This window comes from Halictus rubicundus, chromosome 12 (genome assembly GCF_050948215.1).
Source record: "Halictus rubicundus isolate RS-2024b chromosome 12, iyHalRubi1_principal, whole genome shotgun sequence".
Taxonomy (NCBI): domain Eukaryota; kingdom Metazoa; phylum Arthropoda; class Insecta; order Hymenoptera; family Halictidae; genus Halictus; species Halictus rubicundus.
The window spans coordinates 15005189-15029512 of record NC_135160.1 but is presented as its reverse complement, the minus strand read 5'-3'; the positions used below and the strand labels follow the sequence as shown (position 1 = coordinate 15029512).

The 24324-nt window shown below is 42.2% G+C and overlaps 1 protein-coding gene across 1 annotated transcript; it reads right to left on the bottom strand.

Annotated features, from left to right (window-relative positions):
* Positions 1-8545: 8545 nt before the first annotated feature.
* LOC143359714 (sodium/potassium-transporting ATPase subunit beta-2-like) lies at positions 8546-23214 on the bottom strand. Its single transcript, XM_076797854.1, has 5 exons — positions 22676-23214; positions 17218-17478; positions 15085-15266; positions 13983-14256; positions 8546-13571 (listed from the first exon to the last, which is right to left on the bottom strand). Exons 1-5 carry the CDS (start codon positions 22800-22802, stop codon positions 13468-13470), a joined length of 948 nt encoding a protein of 315 aa, XP_076653969.1. The 5' UTR covers positions 22803-23214; the 3' UTR covers positions 8546-13467.
* Between the last annotated feature and the right edge of the window lie 1110 nt (positions 23215-24324).

Genomic DNA, 24324 nt, shown 5'->3' with positions numbered 1-24324 from the left:
TGGAAGTTTTCCTTTTTTCCCTGTGTTCATTCCCTTTCCTCCCCTGGGTTTCGTTTCCTCGGTTGCCGTAGGGCCGTATCCGGTCTGGGCAGGCGAGCTCTGGGTACCTATATCCCTAAGATGAATGCTATCCTTTAATTTTTTATTTTCTAATCTTAGTTCTATATTTTTTAATTTAATTATAATTGATTCCGTATTTCTATCAGCCTGGCCAGCATGAAGTTTAATAATGCTTTTAGTTTTACTGTTAGGATCCGCAGTGTAATTTTTTAATTCTCTCGTTGATATTTTAGTTTTGGCTAATAATTTTCCCAAATCTTTTATTGCTTGTAGGATGTCTTCCTGGTTACTCCCCTCCTCCTCATCCGATGAGATATCCAAAACTGTTTTATTTAAATTATCTTCTTTCCTGGTTTTTTTGTTCTGCTTCCTCACCACCGGGGATACAAAAGACGCGTCCGTACTAGATCCCGAGTCTTCCTCGTCCTTACTTGACCTCTGTCTTTTTTCCCCCGTTTTTTCCATTTTTTGTTCGACCGGAAGGTTTTTGTTATCCGTGGTGTTCGGGGTTTTGGGAGAAAAGAATTTGTCCATAATTTCTCCCTCGAGGGCTTACGCCCCCCCCTTATTCCTAAACTTTCCTCACCTATCAGAAGGGATTTTTATATTTTATTTCAATAGCTATCCCTATCTTATCCTGTCCTACCCCTTCGTTCCTTTCCTTATCCTAATTCTTATAGGTATATAAATCAGGAGGTTGATCTGGGATAAGAAACTAGAATAGAGATTAATATCGAAATTTCCTCTGTATTTTAACTTTTGCAACTCGTGATTATGACAAAATTCTTAACTTAAAACTATTCGATTTAACTAAACTTAATTCTATCTTACTATTCTAATTTTACGCTTGATCGCAACCTATTTCTATCGCCTTATCTTTATTTAAAAAACTACGTTCGCTCGCTTAAAATAAACTGAGTTACCGCATGAAACTCGACGTACTAATTTTTTCAAAACGTATCGAATTTGGGTTGAAACGGATTACTAAGTACAGCGCGCACGGTATACTTAGTAATAGCTTCCTTAATTTCGCTTTCTAACCCTTTTTTCCTTCGAAAAAGCTGCTTTTTTATGTTCCGCCCAAGAGCGAAGAGGGGGTTTTCCGTTAGCGAACCCCCACTTTTTATTTTTCGTTCGTGTATGTCTCGAGGTGTGTGTCGATCGGTCTGAAGAAAGTTTTTCGGTCAGACGTCTATTTCGCCTAGCAGGGGCCTGTTTTTCGTGAAAAAGGGGGGGTATCGGCGAAATTTTTTCACCCTGGGGAATTCTTATTCCCCTTCTATCGCCCCCTGTCCCTTCTTGCCCCCTGAGGGGACCCACGACCTCAGTTTATCCGGTTTCGTCTAAGTGCCTTTCGGACACCCGGTATATGGCCAAACTCTACTTCATCTGATTAGGTCGTGTGACGGCTCGTTTCGAAGGGCTCGGCACCCTCTACCTGTTCCCCTACTTTCCCTTCCGGTCCTCCCTCAAAACGACCCTCCCTTTTCCAATATCTCAGAAAGGGGAGGGGGAAACCGAAATTCTGTCGCAGGGGGGAGAGAAGCTCTCCGAATTCCCTTCACTTATTGCCCGTACTCGATAATATTTATATATTAATTTTCAGCCTAATCGGATCAACTTTGCCTATTCTCTACCTTTCCTATTCTTCTTTTGTTTTCCGTGTTTTTTATCTTTTTTCGCTTAATTCTCGCACGTTAACTCTACTTTCTCTTATAGCGGTTGCTTTTCTATTCCTTATTCAGTCCCTAAACACGTTCCGATTGTTTATTCCGTGTACCTTTTATCCCTTCAGGTATCTAAACTAATTTTCTTTCGCTTTCTTTTGTTTCAGCAGCAGTAGAAACGTGCCGCCGGAGCTTCACCCTCTACTGCCGTCTCTATCTTTCTAACTAGAATTCGTAATTTTATTCTTCGTACATCTACACTATACTATTATACCCTACTTACTATTTACTATTAATGCTTTTAACTTATTATTTAATTTAATTTATTTAATTACTTAACTTATTAACTGACTAAATTCTAATTATATAATTTGTATCTATTTGCTATAAGTATTACCCTTTACTATTCTCTACTCTACTCTACTCTAACTATCCCTTTATTTTTCAACTAAAGCTAACGAAATCTATTTTTCCTACTTTCCTAATTGTTTAAACTATTTACTTTACTTTTAAGGGGGGGAACCGCCCCGGCAGCTTCTGCCGTATTTTAACGGCTTTCCCCTTGGCAAAGTTTGTCCACCACTACACTTTTACAGTATTTGTAACTAATTTCCCAAAAAGTGTCCACTTAGCACAAATCTGTTTTTATCCACTGGTTTCTACCTTTTTCATCAATAAAACCGTATTAGTTTTTGCTTCAATTTATTTACTTTATATACTAAATTTGTTATTCAATTTAATTTCCTCTTTTAATTCAGAAAAAAGCGTGGAACCGATCTGAAGTACGGGTTTCCCGACTGTCTCCTGCGAGGACTCGAATCGTACTGAACCCTAACCCTAACCCTAACCCTAACCCTAACCCTAACCCTAACCCTAACCCTAACCCTAACCCTAACCCTAACCCTAACCCTAACCCTAACCCTAACCCTAACCCTAACCCTAACCCTAACCCTAACCCTAACCCTAACCCTAACCCTAACCCTAACCCTAACCCTAACCCTAACCCTAACCCTAACCCTAACCCTAACCCTAACCCTAACCCTAACCCTAACCCTAACCCTAACCCTAACCCTAACCCTAACCCTAACCCTAACCCTAACCCTAACCCTAACCCTAACCCTAACCCTAACCCTAACCCTAACCCTAACCCTAACCCTAACCCTAACCCTAACCCTAACCCTAACCCTAACCCTAACCCTAACCCTAACCCTAACCCTAACCCTAACCCTAACCCTAACCCTAACCCTAACCCTAACCCTAACCCTAACCCTAACCCTAACCCTTTCTGGGGGTTAGGGTTAGTTTTCGGAGGGTTAGGGTTAGGTTTTGGTGGGTTGGGGTTACTTTTCGGAGGGTTAGGGTTAGTTTTTGAAAGGTTAGGGTTACTTTTGTAGAGTTAGGGTTAGTTTTTTTTTTTTGGAAGGTAAGGGTTAGTTTGGGAAAGTTGGGGTTAGTTTTCGGAGGGTTAGGGTTAGGTTTTGGTGGGTTAGGGTTAGTTTTCGGAGGGTTAGGGTTAGTTTTCGGAGGGTTAGGGTTAGGTTTTGGTGGGTTAGGGTTAGTTTTCGGAGGGTTAGGGTTAGTTTTTGAAGGTTGGGGTTAGTTTTGGGAGGTTGGGGTTAGTTTTTGAAGGTTAGGGTTAGGTTTTGGAGGGTTAGGGTTAGTTTTTTGAGGGTTAGGGTTAGTTTTGTAGAGTTTGGGTTAGTTTTTGAAAGGTTAGGGTTACTTTTGTAGAGTTAGGGTTAGTTTTTGGAAGGTTAGGGTTAGGGTTAGGAGGTAAGGTTGGGGTTAGTTTTGGGAGGTTGGGGTTAGTTTTTGAAGGTTAGGGTTAGGTTTTGGAGGGTTAGGGTTAGTTTTTTGAGGGTTAGGGTTAGTTTTGTAGAGTTTGGGTTAGTTTTTGAAAGGTTAGGGTTACTTTTGTAGAGTTAGGGTTAGTTTTTGGAAGGTTAGGGTTAGTTTGGGAAAGTTGGGGTTAGATTTCGGAAGGTTATGGTTAGGTTTTGGGAGGGGGGTAGGGTTAGTTTTCGGAGGGTTATGGTTAGTTTTGCCGGGTTTGGGTTAGGGTTAGTTTTGGAAAGGTTAGGGTTAGGGTGTAGGTGGTTAGGATTAACTTTTTAGGGTTAGGGTTAGGTTTTCGGTAATTAGGGTTAACTTTTAGGATTAGGGATAGGTTTTAGGGCTAGTGTGAATAGTTAGGGTTAGGTTTATTGGAGGTACGGTTAGGTTTTTGTTGGTTACGGTTAAGTTTTTAGGGTTAGGGTTAGGACTATTGTGTGTAAGGAAACTTCTCTGTAGGAAGTCATTAGAGAAGAAAGTTAGTTAGAGTTTTGATATTGCATAAACCGCGAGTGGAGTGGAGTAGAAATATTGAGGAATGAGCAATCTCAGTGTTTCTTAATAATTTTCTAAAGAAAATAAAATAAAGTGGTATAGTAGGGAGTGATATCAGTGCACACATCAATAGTTCATTAATATTCATATCAATAGTTTATCAATAGCTACCAATTTTGAGCGGGGAGAAAAAAAAAAAAAAAGAAAAAAATTTTTTTGCGGCTACGCATTGTCGATGCTAAACCAATACGTCACGGCGTAGGAGGTCGGAGGGAGTAAGAAAAAATTTCCAAAAAGTGCTTAGAAATAGCAGGAGGATGCTTTTTCTCGGAAACGAAGGATTTTAGGAGAAAAAAGGAAGGGATCGAAAAGAAGGAGAAGGACGCACAGATCAATTTAAGACTTGTTTCGGAAGATTAGGCCCCTCCTCGGCGCGAAGTCGCTGCATCGCGGCGACTTTGCGCCTCGTCGGCTTCGCCGACTCGGCTTTTATCTCTCCTAGAAGCTAAAAAAAAATTAATTGAGAAAAGCAGATTAGATTTCTAAACTGGAGGGAGTAATCCGGGGCGATTCAGTCAGCCGCACGACAAGAAAAAGAGAAAAATATCTCAGACTCGACTTAAATGAAATAATAATATTAAAAGGTGGACCCTGAGAGCAAAGAGGGGGAGGGGGTTAAGGACTACTGCAGCTCCTAAACGCCCATCACCGTAGAAAACCAAGTAAAAGGGCAAATTACTGCGGAAAAGAAAGATTCGAGCTGAAAAAAAACTAAAGTCAGTCTTAGGGAAAAAGCAGGATAGAGAGATATATAGGGGCAGGAAGCTATAGCAAGTGTTGCGTCGCAGTGTGGTGGAATAGGGATTTTGGTTGTGGGTTCGAGTGCCCGTGGAGCGCTGAAGCGCTCTGCTCGTGGAAGTTAAGAAATAAACTTTGTACACAGAGTTAAAGGCGAAAAAACTGTTGAAGAATTTAATAGAAGATGTAACTCCCTCAGTTCTACAACGAGTTCTGTCTCATCCTGGAGCTTCGAATCCTTTTTCTAGCGTCTTCCTTCTCGTCTCGCTTCCTTAGCCAATAGGAAAATTGGGATCTTCTGACTAGGCGTTGATTCGTCGGATCACTCGTCTTCCGGTTGCTGCTTGATGGTGATTGGTAGTGGGTGGATCTTAATAGCGCACGCACGGGAGTGGGGTACGCATGAGGGTGAAGCCCCGCCAAAACAAGGGACGTGGGGCCATGTGGGACCGAACAGGAGAGAGGTCCGAGGGAGTTCCAAGAGGTCCTTGACTCAGAATTTATGACCTCTTGTCCTTAACTGATTCCGGACTTCGACTATCCCTAATTTATGTAGAATTGGAGAAGCTACTCTAAGAGGCTGCGTGACTTCCTCTAAATTCCGCAATTAGTTTCGCCGACTCGAATTTCGTCAAGGATCTCTATGGAACTCTCCCGGTCTTTCTTTACCTACTCTAAACTATCGCGCCCAAATTTAATACATATGAATTAAATACGCGATTACATCTTACATTTAAATTTGCCTCTCCGCGCCATTAATCGATACTATATATATCTAGCTATGTTCGCGTGGTCAACTGGCCACGCTACAACGGTATCCAACCGTGTAATACCTAATGGCTCAGCCACATGGCAACGCACGGCCATAGACTATACACCTGACAGAACCTGTATCAACTTTTTAACCTGGACCAGAACCTGCATCATCTTTTAGGCTGGATCAGAGCTGATCAGAGCCTACATAGAAGAGCCTCTGTTAACATAGAAGTAGCATTCACTCTACCATTATTTGGAATCCGCTGCTGATGATGCACATAAGATGATGCAGGTTCCAGTCGAAGCTACAAACAGCTACAAATTAGACTAGTGGACACTATAATCCCGGTCGTGAGCACTCTCGTTTCCTCTCTGTTAATATCCAACCCCTAAAGAACAGAACAAATGATTCTGGCCGATATTCCCATAAGGGTTAGGTTTTAGGGCTAGGGTCGGAGGTTAGGATTAGGTTTTTGGGGTTAAGGTTAGGTTTTAGAGCTACATACATAGGGTCTGCGGTTTGGGTTAAAGAAAAGGAAAAAAGATTTCGCAATCCGCAGGCCTACCCGAACCGAAGCGGTTAGGATTGAAAATCTCTGCGAAAACCAATTCTAACACGGGTTAACGTTGAAAACTAGCTTTAATGCGCTCAAATAAAGAGAAATAAGAGGGGTAGGGTAGGAAAGGACTTGAAAAAATGAAACAAGTTTTTTTGTACATTCTGTTTATTTTTCATAACACATTTCAAGCATAATGATGTCAACAGCCATACCATTTTCTCTTGAGTCATTACCAGGTGTCCATGATTAAAGATCTCGATGCCGATTCGACGTCTGAGCTTCGAAATCAGGGGCGACATCGCAAAGAAATTAAACCGAAAGCTTGTCGATTTGAAAAGTGTGCGAAAGGCAAATGTCTCGGACGCGACAGCGTTCGGAGTATCATTATGTTTTCCACGTTTACGCTCGACGTTCGACACATTCTAAACAGCCGATGTAAGCGTTTCTTGTAAATATTAGCAAGACCTCGCGTCAGAGTCGCCAGACCAAGACTTGTTCCCCCACTCTAATTTCCCTTTCGACCGCGTTATTCCCCCTATACTTTCGCCACGACTCGCTCGTTCGTGTGACGCGTTTCGTCTCTGTCGTGCATACTCTGGTGCAGACAGACAGAGAGAGAGAGAGAGAGAGAGAGAGAGAGAGAGAGAGAGAGAGAGAGAGAGAGAGGTAACCTTTTCCCCTCGATTCGTGCTCCCTCCCCCCTCATCTGGCGACACTGCTTGGAACCATCCGAGTTCCTGGTGATACTAACTCTCTAAATTCAGGTCGTCATGGATCCGTGATAAAATGCGATCGAACACCGCGGGGTGGAATTCTTGCGTCGTGACATGAAACGACTGACAATGCCTTTCTGACATTACGGTAGCATCCTCCGTTTTTGCGAGGCGCGCTCCTCTTTTTCGAACAACATTTTTTAGTTTACGTGGTAACAGCACGTTCGGTTAACTTTCTTTGATGATCCTCTTCCCTTGAAAATAGAAAGCAACGATGGTACACGAAGAATGAACGCAGCCCGTACGCGGTACGAGCATCGCTTTTCTTTTTCTCTCAACACAATATACATATCTCTCGCGACACTCTTTGAATCATAGACATTTCTTGGCTTCACAGGTGATTCGCACTGGGAGGAATACTTGAGACTTGATCGTTTCGTTAAACGCTAATAATTAGTCGAGAATTTTTAACTTGTGTCAGGTATGGATGCAGGCTTGCAGATGAATCTACAACGATCAACAGAATCTGATGTCTCGATAAAGAAAGTCTGATATCGCTTCATGACCACGTGTGTATAGTGTATCAAATATATTCGTTCGTTTCGTCGGCTGTTCCCCTCTCAGAATGTGTATACTGGAACTTTTATTTTTTTTCTCTCTCTCTCTCTCTCTCTCTCCCTCTCCCTCTCCCTCCTCTTGTTTTTTGTTGGTTCTTTCCCGGATTTGTCACGTGTATAACTGTCCGTATCGATAATAAAGTAATCTTCAGCAGAAACGAGCGATTCTCAACGCGCGTATGTAATATAGGATAACCCTGAATTATTTTAATACATACGTGCGTCGTCTGATATTCAACGAATAATCATATAACGGGTATACATGCATATACAGGTTGCGGTCGAAATGATGGCACAAGCGGGCAAAAGATGACAAGTTTTTTCCGACAATAAATCTGAACCGTTGTCAGAAACGTTTTCGTCCGTAGCTCAGGTTTGACGCGCAGCTGCGCACAGTGTCGCCAGATCAAGACTTGTTCGTCCACTCTAATTTCCCGTTGTACCGCGCTATTCGTACCGCGGTACTGGCACAGAGAGAGGGTAACTTTTTCCCCGTAACACGTGCACCCCTCCCCTGGTATGGCGACACTGCCTGCGCAGCCAATGGTAATCGAGCAACAGTATAATTCGTATTATATTCGTGTAGGATGGCTACGCGACTCGTGTGTTGACTGGTTCAAAAAATCCGAATCGATTAGTGTAACGTTTTAATCATATATCGAAAAAATTCAAGAAATTAATCCAACTTTAGATACAACGCTAAGGACGTAATAAGTCTGAACAAACATTTTCAATCGAATGAAACCTCGTTGAGAGATTAGTCGGTACGCTTCCGCCGATCACGCAACTCGTAAAAATCGCATAAACAGTGAATATAAACAGAATAAGCATCGTAATATTGCTCAACGACCGTCAGCCATGCATATGCAATGAATTTTCGATTTAGTTGAAAGCTAAACCTCGACCAAAAACGTTTTATTCCACGGTATCAACGTATCGTTGTGAAAGTTATCATCTCGTGCTTATATCTGCATCATACTTTCGGTCGCATCCTGTATACGTTACAATATACGAATTCCACTTAATCATACTTGCTAAGATTAATCTTTTCTTTCTTTTTGTTAATTAGAACAATATTTTCGTAATCATCTGTTCGTCGTTAGTGTTCACCTTTCGTACGTTATGACGGGTTCTGTCAAAACTTTGCTAATAATTATCGATTACTCAGAAACTCTATCTTTGGTAGTAATATCTTACGTGTATTTATAATATCGTAATTAATCACGATAATACATATATCCATCGCGTCGAGTATGCATACATACGTACGTATACATATGCGCATACACATATGTGTATACGTCTGATATTATACATGCACTGTATGTACATCACGTACGTATACACACATGCTCGATGCTTTACATGTACTGTACGTATAATCTCATATATCTTTTAAATATATTTTACAGCATACAGTTCTGAGATTTCTTTCTTTTTCTTCTGTTCAACAAAATTTTCATTTCTACGCTCATACGCATTCGTCACACGTTCATACTTAAAGCGCTAATTGAGTCAACAATTATCACACAGGAAACATGTCCCAGATAGAGCGTCTGGAAAATGAAAGTAGCTTGCGGGATAGCGGAGTGGTTCGACCGAGTACTTGGACCAGTTCGGATAACGGACACGCAGTGTGTTCATGTACCAGCTTTTTCGTATCGTTTCTCTGGATTTCGCCCGCTCGATCTCGAATAAGCGAACGCTCTACGCGGCGACCGAAGAGACTCGAAGCATGGTTACCCTACATCAGTCCCGTTCAGCTGTCGCCCGTGCGGCCAGAGAATTTGGTTCTCCATTCGATCATTCAGCCGATGACAATACTTTTTCCCGCCAACATCACACGGCTTCCTGAGCGGGACTGCCCTACGCAATACCGAGTCTGATTCGATGACTAGTTATTCCCCTTCAAATACCAAACTGCTCCCCCCCCCCTCTCTCTCTCTCTCTCTCGTCGGCGCTTACGGAAAGCGTTGATCGTATCGTTTCAACGATACATATTATTAGAAACAACTCATTCACAACGCTGAATATTATATGGTCGGTCTCGATCGGTGCTCTATACACGTGTAATAATTCCTAATAGAACATTATACCGCCGTGCGATTCATCATTATCATCAGCATCATCAACACTGTCTGTTTACTTTTTTTTTCATGCGCTCCGTTCTCTTCTTTCATCCTTTTTCGGTCTCTCTCTTTCTCTCTCTCTCTCTCTCTCTCTCTCTCTCGCTTCTTTCTTTTTTTGTTCTTAAAAGTTAATAGTATCATTGACGAATAATCTATTTTAAGTTTTTTTTTTTCTTATTTCAACGTGGCTCCGGGCGAGGACCCAAGAAAATAATAATAACAATCGCTCGTTTACAACAATTAATAAGTGGCAATGAAATTATTGATTTCTTCCGGCCAGCGCTCACAGTCGAAGTCGCCGCCCGTTCGGATCGCTCAATCTTGAATCTTTTGTACTATCGTTTCGTCCACTTACTGTTCTAGCCGGATGTGGAATGGCCTTATTTTTGTTGTTGTTGATGTTGTTTGTTGTAGTAGTAGTAGTAGTAGTAGTAGTAGTAGTAGTAGTAGTAGTAATAGTGGTAGTAGTGGTAGTAGTAGTTGTTGTTGTTGTTGTTGTTGTTATTGTTACGCTCTCTCACCCGAAAATCTCACTAGAACTCGCTTTGGATGCTTGATTAGTATACCTCGGCATCGTCGTTCATACTATCAGGATCGATCGGTTTCGAAAGAGCAATTCCAAAGGAAGATTGACGGTACGCGAGAGCCGCTCGGCTACATGTATATTTTCCATTTCTCTATTTCGTATAGCGTACAATAGTTATACGGAAGGTAAAACAACACAGAGTGCAACGAATACTAAAACTTTCGAATAAAATATTCCAAGGACAAACATCGTACATGCGTGTATGTAACAGGTAACAGATTATATTTTTGGTAGTGAACATATTTGGCAGTATGATTTCGGTAGTGAACGTATAAGCGTAATCTGGACAACAATTAAAGAGGAGTTTACGGTTCCTCGATTTTGTTTATTCGGTTAGTATCGAAATCCGTGACGTAGCCCCCACCCACCGTAGCCTCACCCGGTCGATGAGTGCGTTCCATGGGAGTAGAGACCGCGAGCCAAGGATCCAGATATGCAAAGGGGCGACGACCACCGCGTAAACGCTGTCTTTCGAAAAACGAACAAGCTCTCGGGACAACCAGTTTTGTTGTTTTTCTAAATACAAGCCACAAAGACGGGAGATCAGGGAGCAGATATTCCATAACATGATTTTGATCGCGTGACACGAGTAGTCGTCGTAGAAGAAAAGAGAAGAAAAAAATGAAGAAACGATTGACTCGACGCGTTTCGTTACGCCGCGCTGAACCATAGGGGGAGTCGGTCGGTGTCTTATGATCATCGATGGTACACGACGTTGTGCGTGTCAATTCGAAAAGTATTGAATGGATTCGCTCAATAAAAACATGTCGAATCGCGTGACCGACAGGTAAAGCGCATTTCGATTCGTCGCAGAAAATCTTTGAATATTATGATATATACATATACATATATATATATATATATATATATATACATATACATGTATATATCACTGCCGATATAGAATACGATTCCTCTGATCTCCAGACTGTATGATACAACCTATCGACTATATGATTGCGTGGACTAGCACTAGATATTATCATGCGGTACAATATAATCATAAATACATATTCCATACGGTGTCGTACGGTTATCACTAGGCTGATTAATCTTTTCCCGTGCAGTCTGCGCGCTGCTTCTCGACAAATCGAAATCCAACCAAACTTTGGTATATATTCCTGATGGCTGTTATTTGCTATTGATTCGACTGGCGCGCACGCGAGCCTCTGCGTTCGCTAACGCCAGTGGCGGTAACAATACGTACGAATAGATTCACCGAACTCGATCAAATTCGCAAATTCCCCGCGTTTCTAAGTTTGAGCAATTTGTTGCGAGAAAACAAGGATACAACACGGATTTAGATGTAAATATTGCATTCGATCGTTCAACGACGAACAACAGTCACCGCGCGTCCGTTGGCATTTTGGTTTTGAAAACCGATTCAGAATTTCCGTTCGACAATACCGAGCCCCGCGTTCCATCACGAAGAAATCGATTCGCAATCTAGTTACCGCTCCACGGTTACCACCATCGATTACGCTCGCCGAATGCCGAACGACGACACAAGTCTATCCCCGCACTGGCGGAACTTGAAATTCAAATCCAAAAAGACGCCGATCCCCGTTCGTCGAACGGGGAGAAACAACGGCACTTTTCCATCTCGACAAGATCGTTCGAGCAACGCTCTACCGATTCCGACGCCGCCGTTCGCAAAGTCTCAACCGATCTCGCAAAGTCTGCAGAGATGACAAACGTGACAAACGAATCAAGGGAGTTACTTTAATTAGGGGATTTCCAATCAAAAGTTCCACCGCACGAATCCACCGAATTCTGCCGAATCGCATCGAAATCGATCGTCCGTCCCCCTCGTTTCGGCAAGAAGAGAGACGGACCCCTTTCAACCCTCTCGTTATTCCCAAACGCGTGTGAATTTCGATTGTTCGGGCGTTCGTCGCGTTCCAGGCCCGAGACGGCGGAACTTTCGATCAAGATTCGCCGAGAGCCGCGACCGAGAGCTTCTTCGTGGAATTCAAAATCAAAAGTTCCACCGTGCCGGGTGCACCGTACAGACGGGCGTAAAGACCACTAATTTATATCTCTTGTTTCGTATAATACGTCTACGTGGCACGAACTAAGAGTAACAATTATCCTCGGTGTACCCTACACGTTAGCGGCCTCGTCAACTAGGCGAGTACCAACGAGTTTGAGAGAAATGAACGTCAAATATAGAAATACATATCAGAACGCCACGCGCGCGATCCTCCCCCACAATGTCTGCGACGAGACCGGAATAGGAGAGAATCTGAACGGTAATGCGACGTAACGTAACGTAATCGTAACAATGTAACACGTGACGTGACGTGACGTGACGTGACGTAATGTAACGGAACGACACGCGATAAACGAATTCGTTTAGGTGTACTCGAAAAGCGAAAAACTCGCAAAAGGGGCAAAACAGTAAGGAAAACCTCTTACACGCTCCAACGGATACCCCGAACGATACTTAGATCCTGACAGTACGACCACTCCCCTTCGCCCCCGATAGAAAGAAGAGATACCGCCACTCGTTTTGTGCAGAATTTTTCCGCTTAACTGTGTTTTCGGTTTTCTTTTTTTTTTTTGTATTTTGTTTTTTATCTTTTGTTTTTGTGCATCCCGACACATACGCTCGCGTATGCCGTACGTGAATTATCCAGTGTCTACAGCTTGTGTATAGCCAATTTTACACGGATCCGTTCTACCGTTCTGTGATAAACCATTTGCCGTGGAAGCGTCGATCGATAAGAGAACTCCTTATCTGCGTGTGTATACCGGTGTCTGTCTCTGTCTATCTTTTCTCTATGTATATGTCCTTTTCATGTACCTGTGGTGCGTGCGCGTGTACGTGTGTATTTCGCTTGTCCTGCACGTGCACGTGTACGTGTACATGTGTGTGTGTGTGTGTGTGTGTGTGTGTGTGTGCCTTCGTGAGAGAGAAATGAACGCGAACAACGATTTCCTTTGAATGGTAGTAAGAAGCGCGACGATGAGTTGGCGATGTTAAAGATCAGAATGAAGAGAATCAGTTCGACGATGAAAATGGGTGAATACATGATTATGAGCGCCTGACGGATCTACGGTAAATACGACGAGAAGAAACGCGGCTAGGGCGGTATCGTCGGCAGAGATAACCGGAGGAAAGAAGGAGTGGTCACGATCCGCCAGCAGCGAGATTGATTAAAAAAGAAATTTGTCTTATTCTCCTTCCCTCCTACATATTTCTTGGACTCGGTTGGTAGTGGTCTTGCAAAAGGTGGGGCAAGTGCTGCGCTTAATCCACCATCAGCTCAAAGTGTACGGAGCCGCGCCTGTCGTATCTGTCGTGGAAGATGTTCTTCGCCCAGGCCTTGCACTCGATGTTGATCAGTACACCGTCTGAAAAATCAAATTGATCGAGTTCAAGATTAACACGGAAAAGGACACTTGAATCGCTCGCAAGGAGCAGGCCTTTATTCTTCCACTGCTCTAATCTTCGAACACGCTGCTGTAGCAACCGAACGCTAATTAATACGTACACGCGGGTTGTCGATCCCACACGACTATGACACAACTCTTTTCGAATTTACGCAGGTCGTAATTTATTTCTGTGACTGTTCACAATTTCAACGTATTACATTCGATATTAATAACTTGTTGTGAATTGAAAAAGTAAGAAACAAGTGGCTAATAATTGGTAGGGCCTTTTTAGCCTTTTACTGTTATGAATCGAACCACCCATCATCCACCCACCCACCTTTGTCGCAAATGCATAAAATCCGCAGTCTACCGATAAGAAAGGGTTCTTACATTTAGGTCTCTCGAAGAAAACAGCTACGAGAGGGCTCAGATATCCAGGGGTGTTTTTGAAGGGGAAGTAGAAGCCAGGGAAGCCACGACGTGGAATGTACTGAATTGCTCCCATGTTCTCAACATCGGCTGGATTTTCGCCAGCACACGATATCCAAACGGTGTCCAACCTGTTCGCGACTTCCTCCTGTTTGATGTGTTCCTGAAGATCGGATGGCATGGTGTCTGGCAGATTTTTCGTGTCGTTATAATATTCTGGCTCCCAGCCGAAAATCTGCAATTAAAATTAACACCACCGGCCGTTAACTTTTTGTTGGCTACGCCCACTTAAGATTAGAACAGCACACCACAATGGCAGCGTGTTTCTATGCGTGACGCCTCTCCTCTCCACTTTTTTACTTTTCCCTCATTAGTCTTCTCTTCTTGATCTGTGTTTGAAACATTCAGAAAATTTTTAATCTAGCAGAACGTTTTTCTATACATTCTCGTAATTTTCCCGAAGGATAGTCTTTGATTTGTATTTAGTATTATTTGTATTTAGTAAGTATATATACATATACATACATACATACATACATACAAATATATATATATATATATATATATATATATATATATATTAAAAAATATAAAAGATATATAAAAAATTGCAAACGCAAAATTGAAAAGAATTTTTGCACCATCGGAAGAACGGCAACTAAAGAAGGGTTCCTGTGAAATTTGATTCTGCATACGCTGTTACAACTGCTACTGCGTTGAATGGGACGTGCTAGCACAACCGGCATATTCGCCAGACGTAGCCCCATAGTTTTGCCATTTATTCCGATCAATGGCAGCATGGCTTTTCCCAGCATTATTTCGGTTCTTACAAACATCTCAAAAAATGGCTCGACGATTGGATTACTTTCGCTTGTTCACGCGAAAACTGGGAGAAAATTGTAGCTGACGATGGAAAGTACTTTGAATGAAATATTCTGTATTCTTCTATTGAAACAACGGACTTTTATTTACCAAAAGTAAGGCAGAAACTTGTTCTCGAGTACCTTCCGTTCTCGAAAACGGAATGAATAGTTAGAAACGCATTTGATAAGAGTAAACGTACCTTGTTAAGCTTCAAGAAAATGCAAGGAGCAGACTTGTTATAGCCGTATTTGTTTTCCCTCGTGCACTGTCCCCACGACGTCATGTCTACATCGCAAACCTTGCCGGGCCCTGCTGGCTTCCAATAGTCGCAAACCACCCTCCTTTTAGTGCCATTTGAAAAGGTGGGAGAACTACGGTATTCTGAAGAAATCCGAAATGAATTCTTTAAATAACAGATTCGCTTAAAAGTGAACTCTGATATTTCGTGCGTGACATTGCAAGCAGGTACGAGAACGAACAAACACCATCTGCTTCCATTTTAACGAGAGACAGTCAAGATACATTGATATGCGTCTTGTACGAACAATTGCGCCACGCTACGAATTCAGATTACTAATTGAAATTTCTATTTCTATTTGTTAGAACGATAGACAGAATCTGTGTAATCTTTTGAATACAATTCATGATTAACGACATATGTTTAAGGGGAGAACATTTCACTAATCATTATTCATTATTATAATATTCAAGAAGCACCGTTTATTATGGTTAAAAAAATTCTTGCATCTTCTACATTACACAAAAAAGGAATAACAGTATTGCTATTTGGATTACATTTTCATTAAAGTCATTTCCTTGTTCAACTGTACAACTTTTCCAAACTGTTTCCGTTTTTACTTTCGAAAATATGACATTTCCATTTATACAATTGGTTTTCTTTATTGTAAACACGAAAGATATCGTATCTGATCCGGCGCAATTATATTGCGTAAAAGTGCCTCGTCTTAATTAATGATAATTCTCAGCGTTATACAATCTGTTATTCGTAGTAAAACACATCGCAAGACGTCAAGAAAAAAAAAAAAAAGAGAAAGAAAAATGTATGTCGATATAGCTTCCAGGAACGTGTTCAACGGCTTTACGACTGTTGGAAGAAATTAATGACAACACCGAGAAAATATTTCTGCACTTGCCGCCTACGCTTTTTGTTTTTCTTTGCGATTACCATAGATTCGAATTTTCGACTTGAATGCGACATGAAAAATAGATTCAATTCGAGGAAACGTAATTTGCAAGAAAACGATACCGTTACAAGAAACTACAAGCGAAAAGAAGCAGTCTTTTAAAAGACTGATCCCAAGATTGATGTCACCTTGACCAGATTTAACACTCCCCTGACGTAACTGCTTAGTTAGGACAAAAGAGATTTTCGTGTTTATCGGTTAATATTAGCATCTTAATATACCTATGAGAATAATGTCACTCCAGAGTGGTGTACAGACACCCACTTAATACCCACTGCACGAATTTTGGACGTCAAAGATTTTTTCAATTAATTACCTTAATAACCTTCTTAGATCGAAATATTTAAATTCAAACAGAAATACAGGAAGACCATTGCGAGAACATACGAATAATACTGTACTTTGTCTAGTTGTTTTCTTTTGTGCAAAAAACAAAGAGAAAAAACAACAACAACAACAACAACAACAAAGTAACCGATTCACCAAGACAAGTGTATTTGTCCTCGTGTCGAGTTCAAGTATTACTAAAACTGGTATTTCATATGACGGAGACTATTTGTAAACCTAAAGTTCAGATGAACCGCAGAATTGGATGACAATGTGCCGAGTATCACTTATTAATTTTCCATAGTATGAATTATTTGTATTATGTAGATTATATTTGATAACTAAACTGCTGGTACGACATAATGAATTCATTCGATTAAATTCATTCAATTGATAAAAGATCAATAAAAACATTGCTCTAATAACGATTACATTGTATAACATGACTTTGATAATTTATATGAACGACCTAGATTTCTTTCTTGTTTCGCACTAGCGAAGTTTAGAGGAAGATAACAACTTACTAATCGCTGTACCGAACTGACACTATCTATTTAATTGAATTGTTTATTTCACTGTTACACGTTAATTTGTTAATATGTTATATTATGCAGTTGTAAATATAGATGTAATAGCGGCGTCTAGTACCACCTCGAAGTCGCTGTGTAGAGTATCGTTTCTATGAGTTTGAACAATAAATTCGAAAGGAAGGCTATACCGTTGGCATCGAACATGTTACAGATACTACGATAATCTATAATATGTACATGTGTAAATAAATGTGAAACAATGTAAATTACCTTCGAGAAAGTTGTCCAATTCCCTGGTCCAGTGCAAAAAGTTACCTTCGTCGCTAGCTTTGTACCAAACTAAGGTACTCTCGACGTTACTCGCAGGCGGCATAGGCCTGAAACCGAGTCCAGGGTTGCTTCCAATTAAAGAATTGTCCAGTTGCCATTTCGGTTGCTTCGGGTCTAACGTCTGATAGAAAACGGTCAACATAGCACCGAAGAAACCAGCAAGTACGGCATAGAAAATCACGTAGAATAACAAAATTTTCCCTGCAAGAAGAATAAAACGTGTTATTAGTATTCTGAAAGACGAAGCGTACAAAGCGTGAAACGGAACAATCATAGAATATTTTAGTTTCTTACGACTTGGTGATCGTGAATTTTCAAAATATACACAAAAAGAGACAGCTAGCAGAGCAGGGCAGATATAATTTAACCAATTGTTGATAAACGAATCGTTTTGTCGCAATAATTCGTTCGCGGGCACGCGTTGCAACCAAAGTCTAGACATGGTAGCAATTATGATTCAAGGTCTAATTGGCCTGAATTGATATTGAGTAAGCGATACCACGTGTTTGTTATAAGAATCGTTGATGACGATGCACCACGGACTCATGCAAAATAGAGTTTTCTCGTTGAACGAATTTATATGCTTGCTGGCAGTGATTCTGCTTTTTTCTTTTTTAATCGCTGACCAATAGAGTTGGAAGGAAAATATGAAAATTCGAAAATTTCAAGAAGAAGGACTGATGCATGTACGAGTTGCGTCAATGACGAAGGTTAAACTCGTTAGCTTTATACTCGATTCGATATATTTAGAACTGCGAATTTGGATCAACACAATGTCTCGTCTAAAGTATGCATTTATGTTACCTAAAAAATGAGAGAGAGAGAGAGAGAGAGAGAGAGAGAGAGAGAGAGAGAGTGTGTGTGTGTGTGTGTGTGTGTGTAAAGAATGGGACAGTAGTCTATTTTCCAGTATAACATATTTTGTGAACAAATGTATCCTTTTTATTTCGATTCTTTATTTTATTTTCTTTATTTTCGACTTGAAGGACAGAAATAAACATTATAGGACGAATTTGTGTGTTAAAATAGTATAAACTTTCGTTGACATTGAATCGTATAATATATTGTATTTATATGGAAATGCTAATGGGTCAAGAAAATAATGAAACGGTGTAGAAGAAGGTTGGGGGACTATGTTGACGCTACGACCTGTGCTGTTACTACGAGAAAAGCAGAGTAGGTTATTGATCCCTGTGTGCGAGACTCGCTACATTAGACAAATATCCGCGCCGCTGGATTACGTTTCTCTTCGTCCGAACCCATCCGACCCTAGAAAAGTCTTACCCTCGTTCGGAGAGGACTTGTAGGATATCAGATTTCGATTTTGTCTGCCGATGGCACACTAGTTGGTTAACTAGTCTGTTGCGCTAATTTTCTCCTGATTTCGTCCTTTCTGCCTAATCGATAGCACTCGAACAAAATTCTGTCAAAGGGTATAGAGTTACGTAACCGGCCAGAAAAATCAAAGAGTCGAAATAATAAAGATTACTCACGATACTTTACGAGAGCGATATACATATTACTTGGAAATTATTTCAAAATAATGGAAAACACAAGAGCCAAGGGACACGAATTTGTTTCAATTGAAGAATATTTGTGAATCACGAATAGCTCGGATAAAAACTGCAACATTTCTTTGAATGCTCCAATATTATACTCCGTCGCCATTTTCGTTAACCCTGATACGCTGAAGAAATAGTTGCATAAAAGAGAGTCTAAGGTAATAACCTATTTTTGTTCTACACTTGAAATCAAGAAATGACGTTTCATTTGTAACGTCAGATTTAAAAAAGAAATACATGCCACGAGACAGCCAGAAAGAGATGAAAAATTGGTAAATTTCAAGCCCGAGGCACCCCCCGTGCAAGGGTTGATTCTATGGGATCAAGTTGTATAGTCGTATCAGACTAGAAAATTTGAGTGACCCTAAAACGGGCCCTTGTCGAAATTGTGGTCGCGATCGAATTCGCCGACACCTTCGGTGACGCGCGATCTGCTGGTTTTCGAGCTAAAAATGGCGACGATGGTTGTCACAAAGGGTGTCATTTCCTGCACAAAGAATCGAGCGTAGACGCAACAATATCAACGACCTACTTCACGAAAGAACTGCGGTGGCTTCTAAGTTTGTGGCGCCGTCGCGTTTCGCGTGCGGAGTGATCGATATCTCGACAAAAAAATAAAACCGTGAAAATGTTAGGTTACCACGTTGCTACAGCAACCGCACCAACGCATCAGCACTTGAATGAAAGTAAAATCGAATCCTGCCTCTTCCGCCGAACATTTCCGAACGATAACGATCCGACCGGTATCCGAATAATCTCCTTCGGCAACGGTGTCTCGAAGTAAGTCTCCCTTATTTCGACTGCGACTACTTGTCGCGAGGAAATGCTTTCGCCAGTAGCACGACCAGCGTTCGAATCGCTTGCAACGTTTCCCTTATTTTTTTTTTTTTTTTTTTTTTTTTTTTTTATAGAAATTTATATCATTCGTAAAAGAAACAACAACAGCACAATGTCGCTTATTCACAGCTTCGTTTATTCATAATCTATTAAAGCACAGTTCGTTCAAGATATTTCTTGGCATTTCTGTTGTTCCTAATGTAGCATTTTATTCGTTCAATTTAACGGTGAGAAATCGATTAGCCGAGCGAAGGTAACACTCTGCCTCAGGATAGACCCGGACTCCGCTTTCGAACGGTTAAACAGATTTTTCTGCGAAAACCAAGAATTCTTTCTTATTTATATGGCATCTGGTGAACCAGAGCTAGTTCCGGATCGATAGATTTATAAATAGACTAAAGGTGAATATTTCAGCAGGGAACCTCAAAGAATCTCGCACACGATTCAGACGAGCTGTGTTTAGCGACTAACGAAATCAAAGTTACTAAAAACTCGAAAGAGCTAGCGGTATTAATGAACTGAAACTGTTACGGCGACGCGTCGCAACGAGCGATTCGAGAAACATACGGACAAGTTACTTTTCTATTTTGAATTTCGAGCAGCCATCGCCGCCGCCGCCGCCTAGAGATATTCGTTATTCGATTCCACGGTACGGGGCGTTCGTGCGAGCGAGGGATAATGAAGTTCGACAGAAAGTCAAATCGCGAACAAGCGAACCGTTTGAAATCGGAACAGGCTATTCCAGAGAAATGGTATGACCGTTGTGTTCTATTGATTTCGGCGAAAATCGATCAACCACAGCGGAGAAAGAGGGGAAAAACAGCGAAACGTGTAAAGAATGTAGCTTCCACGGGCGAATACATAAGCTGTTTTAAGCGTGCTAACGCGATAACTCGAGATCGAACGAACTCCTTTGTCATCGTTCTCGGACGCTCGGATATGCTCGTAAACGTCAATCAGTTTAGAAAAAGATTCTCGAAACTCGCATCTTTTTTCCGATTAGTTGGATCGAACAAGCATTAACTCGCCGCTTATAGTAAAACCCGTCTGATTAACCTCACAAACAAAAAAAGAAGAAGAAGAGGTTAAACGAATGATTTGATAATACAACGACTTGTTCACTTCGTTGAAATCCTAATGTAAAAGATGTCGGAGATTTGATAATTATCAATAAATTATTGGACAAAACGGGTTTCGTTGCACCCTTAATCTAACCTTTAAATTAAAGTTAAAGGTGCGATCCGATGATCTGTGCAACAATTTTATTACAGATCGTGCTAGCGTTTACAATTGAAAATTGGTGCAATTTGCGAAGGAATGCCTGTTACGATAAAAAGAAATACACAGACGAATATAATCGGAATTTCTCAGAGAAAACAGTTCTACGAAGTAAACGTCATGCATATGTGCGTTTTGGTGGCTAACTTTGAAACTCGCTGAACAACTTTGGCTGACGGTGACTTTTGAAAAGTAAAAATCTCACAAACTCTCCGATGAAGTTAATGGTAAATTGATCGATTTTAACCTGGCGTTCTATTTCTCGAGTTCGTGTAAACGTTTTCTTAACAGAATTCTGCGAGAACGTCTGCGTTCAAATCACACCCTGTATGCTATCATATAGAAATTGCGAATCGTCCATCGATCGATCGCCAGGGGATCATATAACGGTATTGTGTAACACACTAATTATCATATAGGCTACAATTTATTTGGTTAAGTGTACCGCAACAACGGATCTTTATCGAAGTCGAATCTTACCGCAATTGCGTTACATAACGCGGCACCAGTGAAGATAACTCGTTGGTAAATGTCACCGGGCAGCAGCGAGCCGCGCGCGTCAATTACCAGAAATCCCTAGGCACGCTGTATACGGAAATTTCCGGAATCGTCAAAGCCGAATCTTTCCAACTATTTCGACTGACGCGTCCGTTCTACGTTCGTTCGATACTTGGACCGAATCGGAGAATCGTGTCGCCAACATTTCACTTCGGTTGCAAGCATAAACGACTAAAAATGGAAATGGGCGAACGTAAAGCATAGAGCTCCTTCTCCGTGAGATCCGGTATCCTCTTGCAGTCTCGCGGTCTCGACAGACGAAAATAGGGCAATGGTAATCTTGAGGGTTGCCGCCCCTCGGTATGCTTATTTTCGAAACGAGCAATTTCGAAATCTTACAGTTTCAACGGAAAGAGAAATAGAATAACGTTAACGGAAGAGGAAAGAACGCGACCGATATCGGAACAGGATACGCGTGTAACGTCGGATAAAACGGAACGCGTCGTACGTGTCGTTTCCACTCCGCTCGAGGGCCGAGTACTTGACCAGGAAGAAAGAAAAAGAGACCGAACAACGGGAAAAAATAAAAGGTTTTCCAGAGTGTCTCTGGAAGGAGGAAGTGGAGGAGTAGTTTCATGATTTAACGTGGCTTCTCGAGATACTTAACACTGGAACTGTACACTCGAAAAACAGCCTCCACTCCGTGTACCGTGGTATCGACGTTGGAAATGAGAAATCGATTTAACCGAAGCTAGAACGCGTTCGCGTATTAGAATGCAGCACGGAAGATCTTTACACGTATGTATATGGCATCGCTGGCAAGCTGCAGTGCGCGCGTACATTGCGACACCGCACACTGGTCTCGAACGATATGGACTTTTGATTAAATGTCAATAGAGTGAATCTCGATGTCGCGGAACCACAGCCGCTCCCTTTTCTCTCGAGTGATGCACGATACTCGTTACCCCCAAAAAGAAAAGAATTACGTGTATTACGGAACGTAATGTAGGAACGGAACAACGTCCTACATTCGAGCTTGTATTATAGTTGACCGTTTGCGAGGAAGGAGAATCTCGACGGGGAAAAGTCTATCGTTGATAGGAACGAAGAAGACGGGGTGTCGGTCGGTCGCGCGCGATCTAGCTCGTAATATCTAGGACGTAATAGAGTTTCGCTAGGGTTCGCTACGGTTTTACGGATGGAAGTAACAGCGGAAAACTTACCCCAGCTGGCTCCCGTGCGCCCGAGGAACTGTCCCGTCTCGGAATTCCATAGAAAGATCCTGAAACCCTCCCATTTGCCAAGCTTCGGTGGCGGACTGTAATACTGCTCGACCTTCTTGTCCTCCATTCCGATCGGTTGTAACTCGAGCTGCAATCAGTGGGAGAGAGCGTCGCAAGCTCTCTCGCGTAACACCACGACCGTCGACGTGCGAATCCCTTTCTCAGGTTCTCCTCTGGTTCCTCCCGTTGATCTTGTCCGTCTCCTGAAGGAACAGTGGCGCGGCCGAGGACGCAAAAGAAGGAAGGAAGGGTTGATTCGTGCCCTCGTCTGGAGCCGCTGTTCTCGGGCGCACTCGTCCGGCCAAGGGATGAATATTGAGCGATCGAAGCCAGCCTGGCCCGAGCTTTTCAGGCCGCCCCTCCTTCTCTCGTGCTCTCCTCTTCGCCTCCTTCTACTTCTCTCTGTTGCTCCAGCGGCGATCCCTCTCTGCTCCAGAATCACTACCCTTTTCTACCCTACCGCATCAACGTAATCGCGCAGTCGCGTCAATACGCGCCCCTCCGAACACAGCCAACCCCCACTTACCCTTCACTGGTTGTCCCTCCCCTTTATCACGACCAGGTGGCACTACCGGCAGTGTCGACTGGCTCTCTCTCCCTCTCTCGGCTCGTTCCTTCTCACTCCGACACCCGCTATTCTTATCTTCTACCTTCTATATCTCGATCTCTCTTTCCCTCTTGTTCTCTCGCGGATTCGATCGACCTCGCTGCCATGGAACGGCGCCTCCTCGCGGCGGAGTTTATTCGAACCGCACACACGACAGATGCGGAAGAAACCGATTCTCTCCCGAACGAACCCACCTACTTCCCTTTCGCAACCCTTGGAGCACGTTCCGAAGAGATAGTCGAGCAGCGGTGAACTCTCTCTTTCTCTCCCTCTCTCTCTCTCTCTCTCTCTCTCTCTCTCTCTCTCTCTCTCTCTCTCTCTCTCTCTCTCTCGGTGCAACCCCCCGCAAAACGGTTGGCAGGGATACGCGCGGCCCAGTCGCGAAACAAGAGAACGGACGACGAATACTGCCGAAGAAAGGGATGAATGGAGGAAAGATCAGGGAAAAGATAACTCGAGGATTTCGAAACGTGTCTGACGGCCACCGAATCCCGAGAGAGAATGACTAAACGGCGGGAGAGCATTTCATGCTGCTTCCTTCTTGCTGTTCTAGCGCGATCGGTCTCGACGTTATCGCTTCGTAATATGTACGTGCTCGGACAGTTGACGCTCGGATTTTTTCCGCCGCTTTGCTTCGACTACGATCGAATACCAACAAATCTCAGTTGTTTCCAATCGATCGAGTCGGGTTCTGAATTATAGTCTGTACGTTCTTCTACGAAACGTTCCGTAAAAGTTAAAAGTTAAAAGTTGTCGCTTCTTGTCCACGCTGAAGCAACAACACGATGTTGCACGTATCTTGGAAATGTCGCCGGTTCTGCCGAAGGAAAGAAGAACAGGACAAGAAGAAGCGACGAAAAGGTCGCTCGATGTTGCTTCACTGTGGACATAGCTTTACATCGAAACAGCTCCTAATCTACACTGTAAAAAATCATGGCGAAACGGTGAAGAAATATAGGGATTAAATTTTTAGCAAAATTTC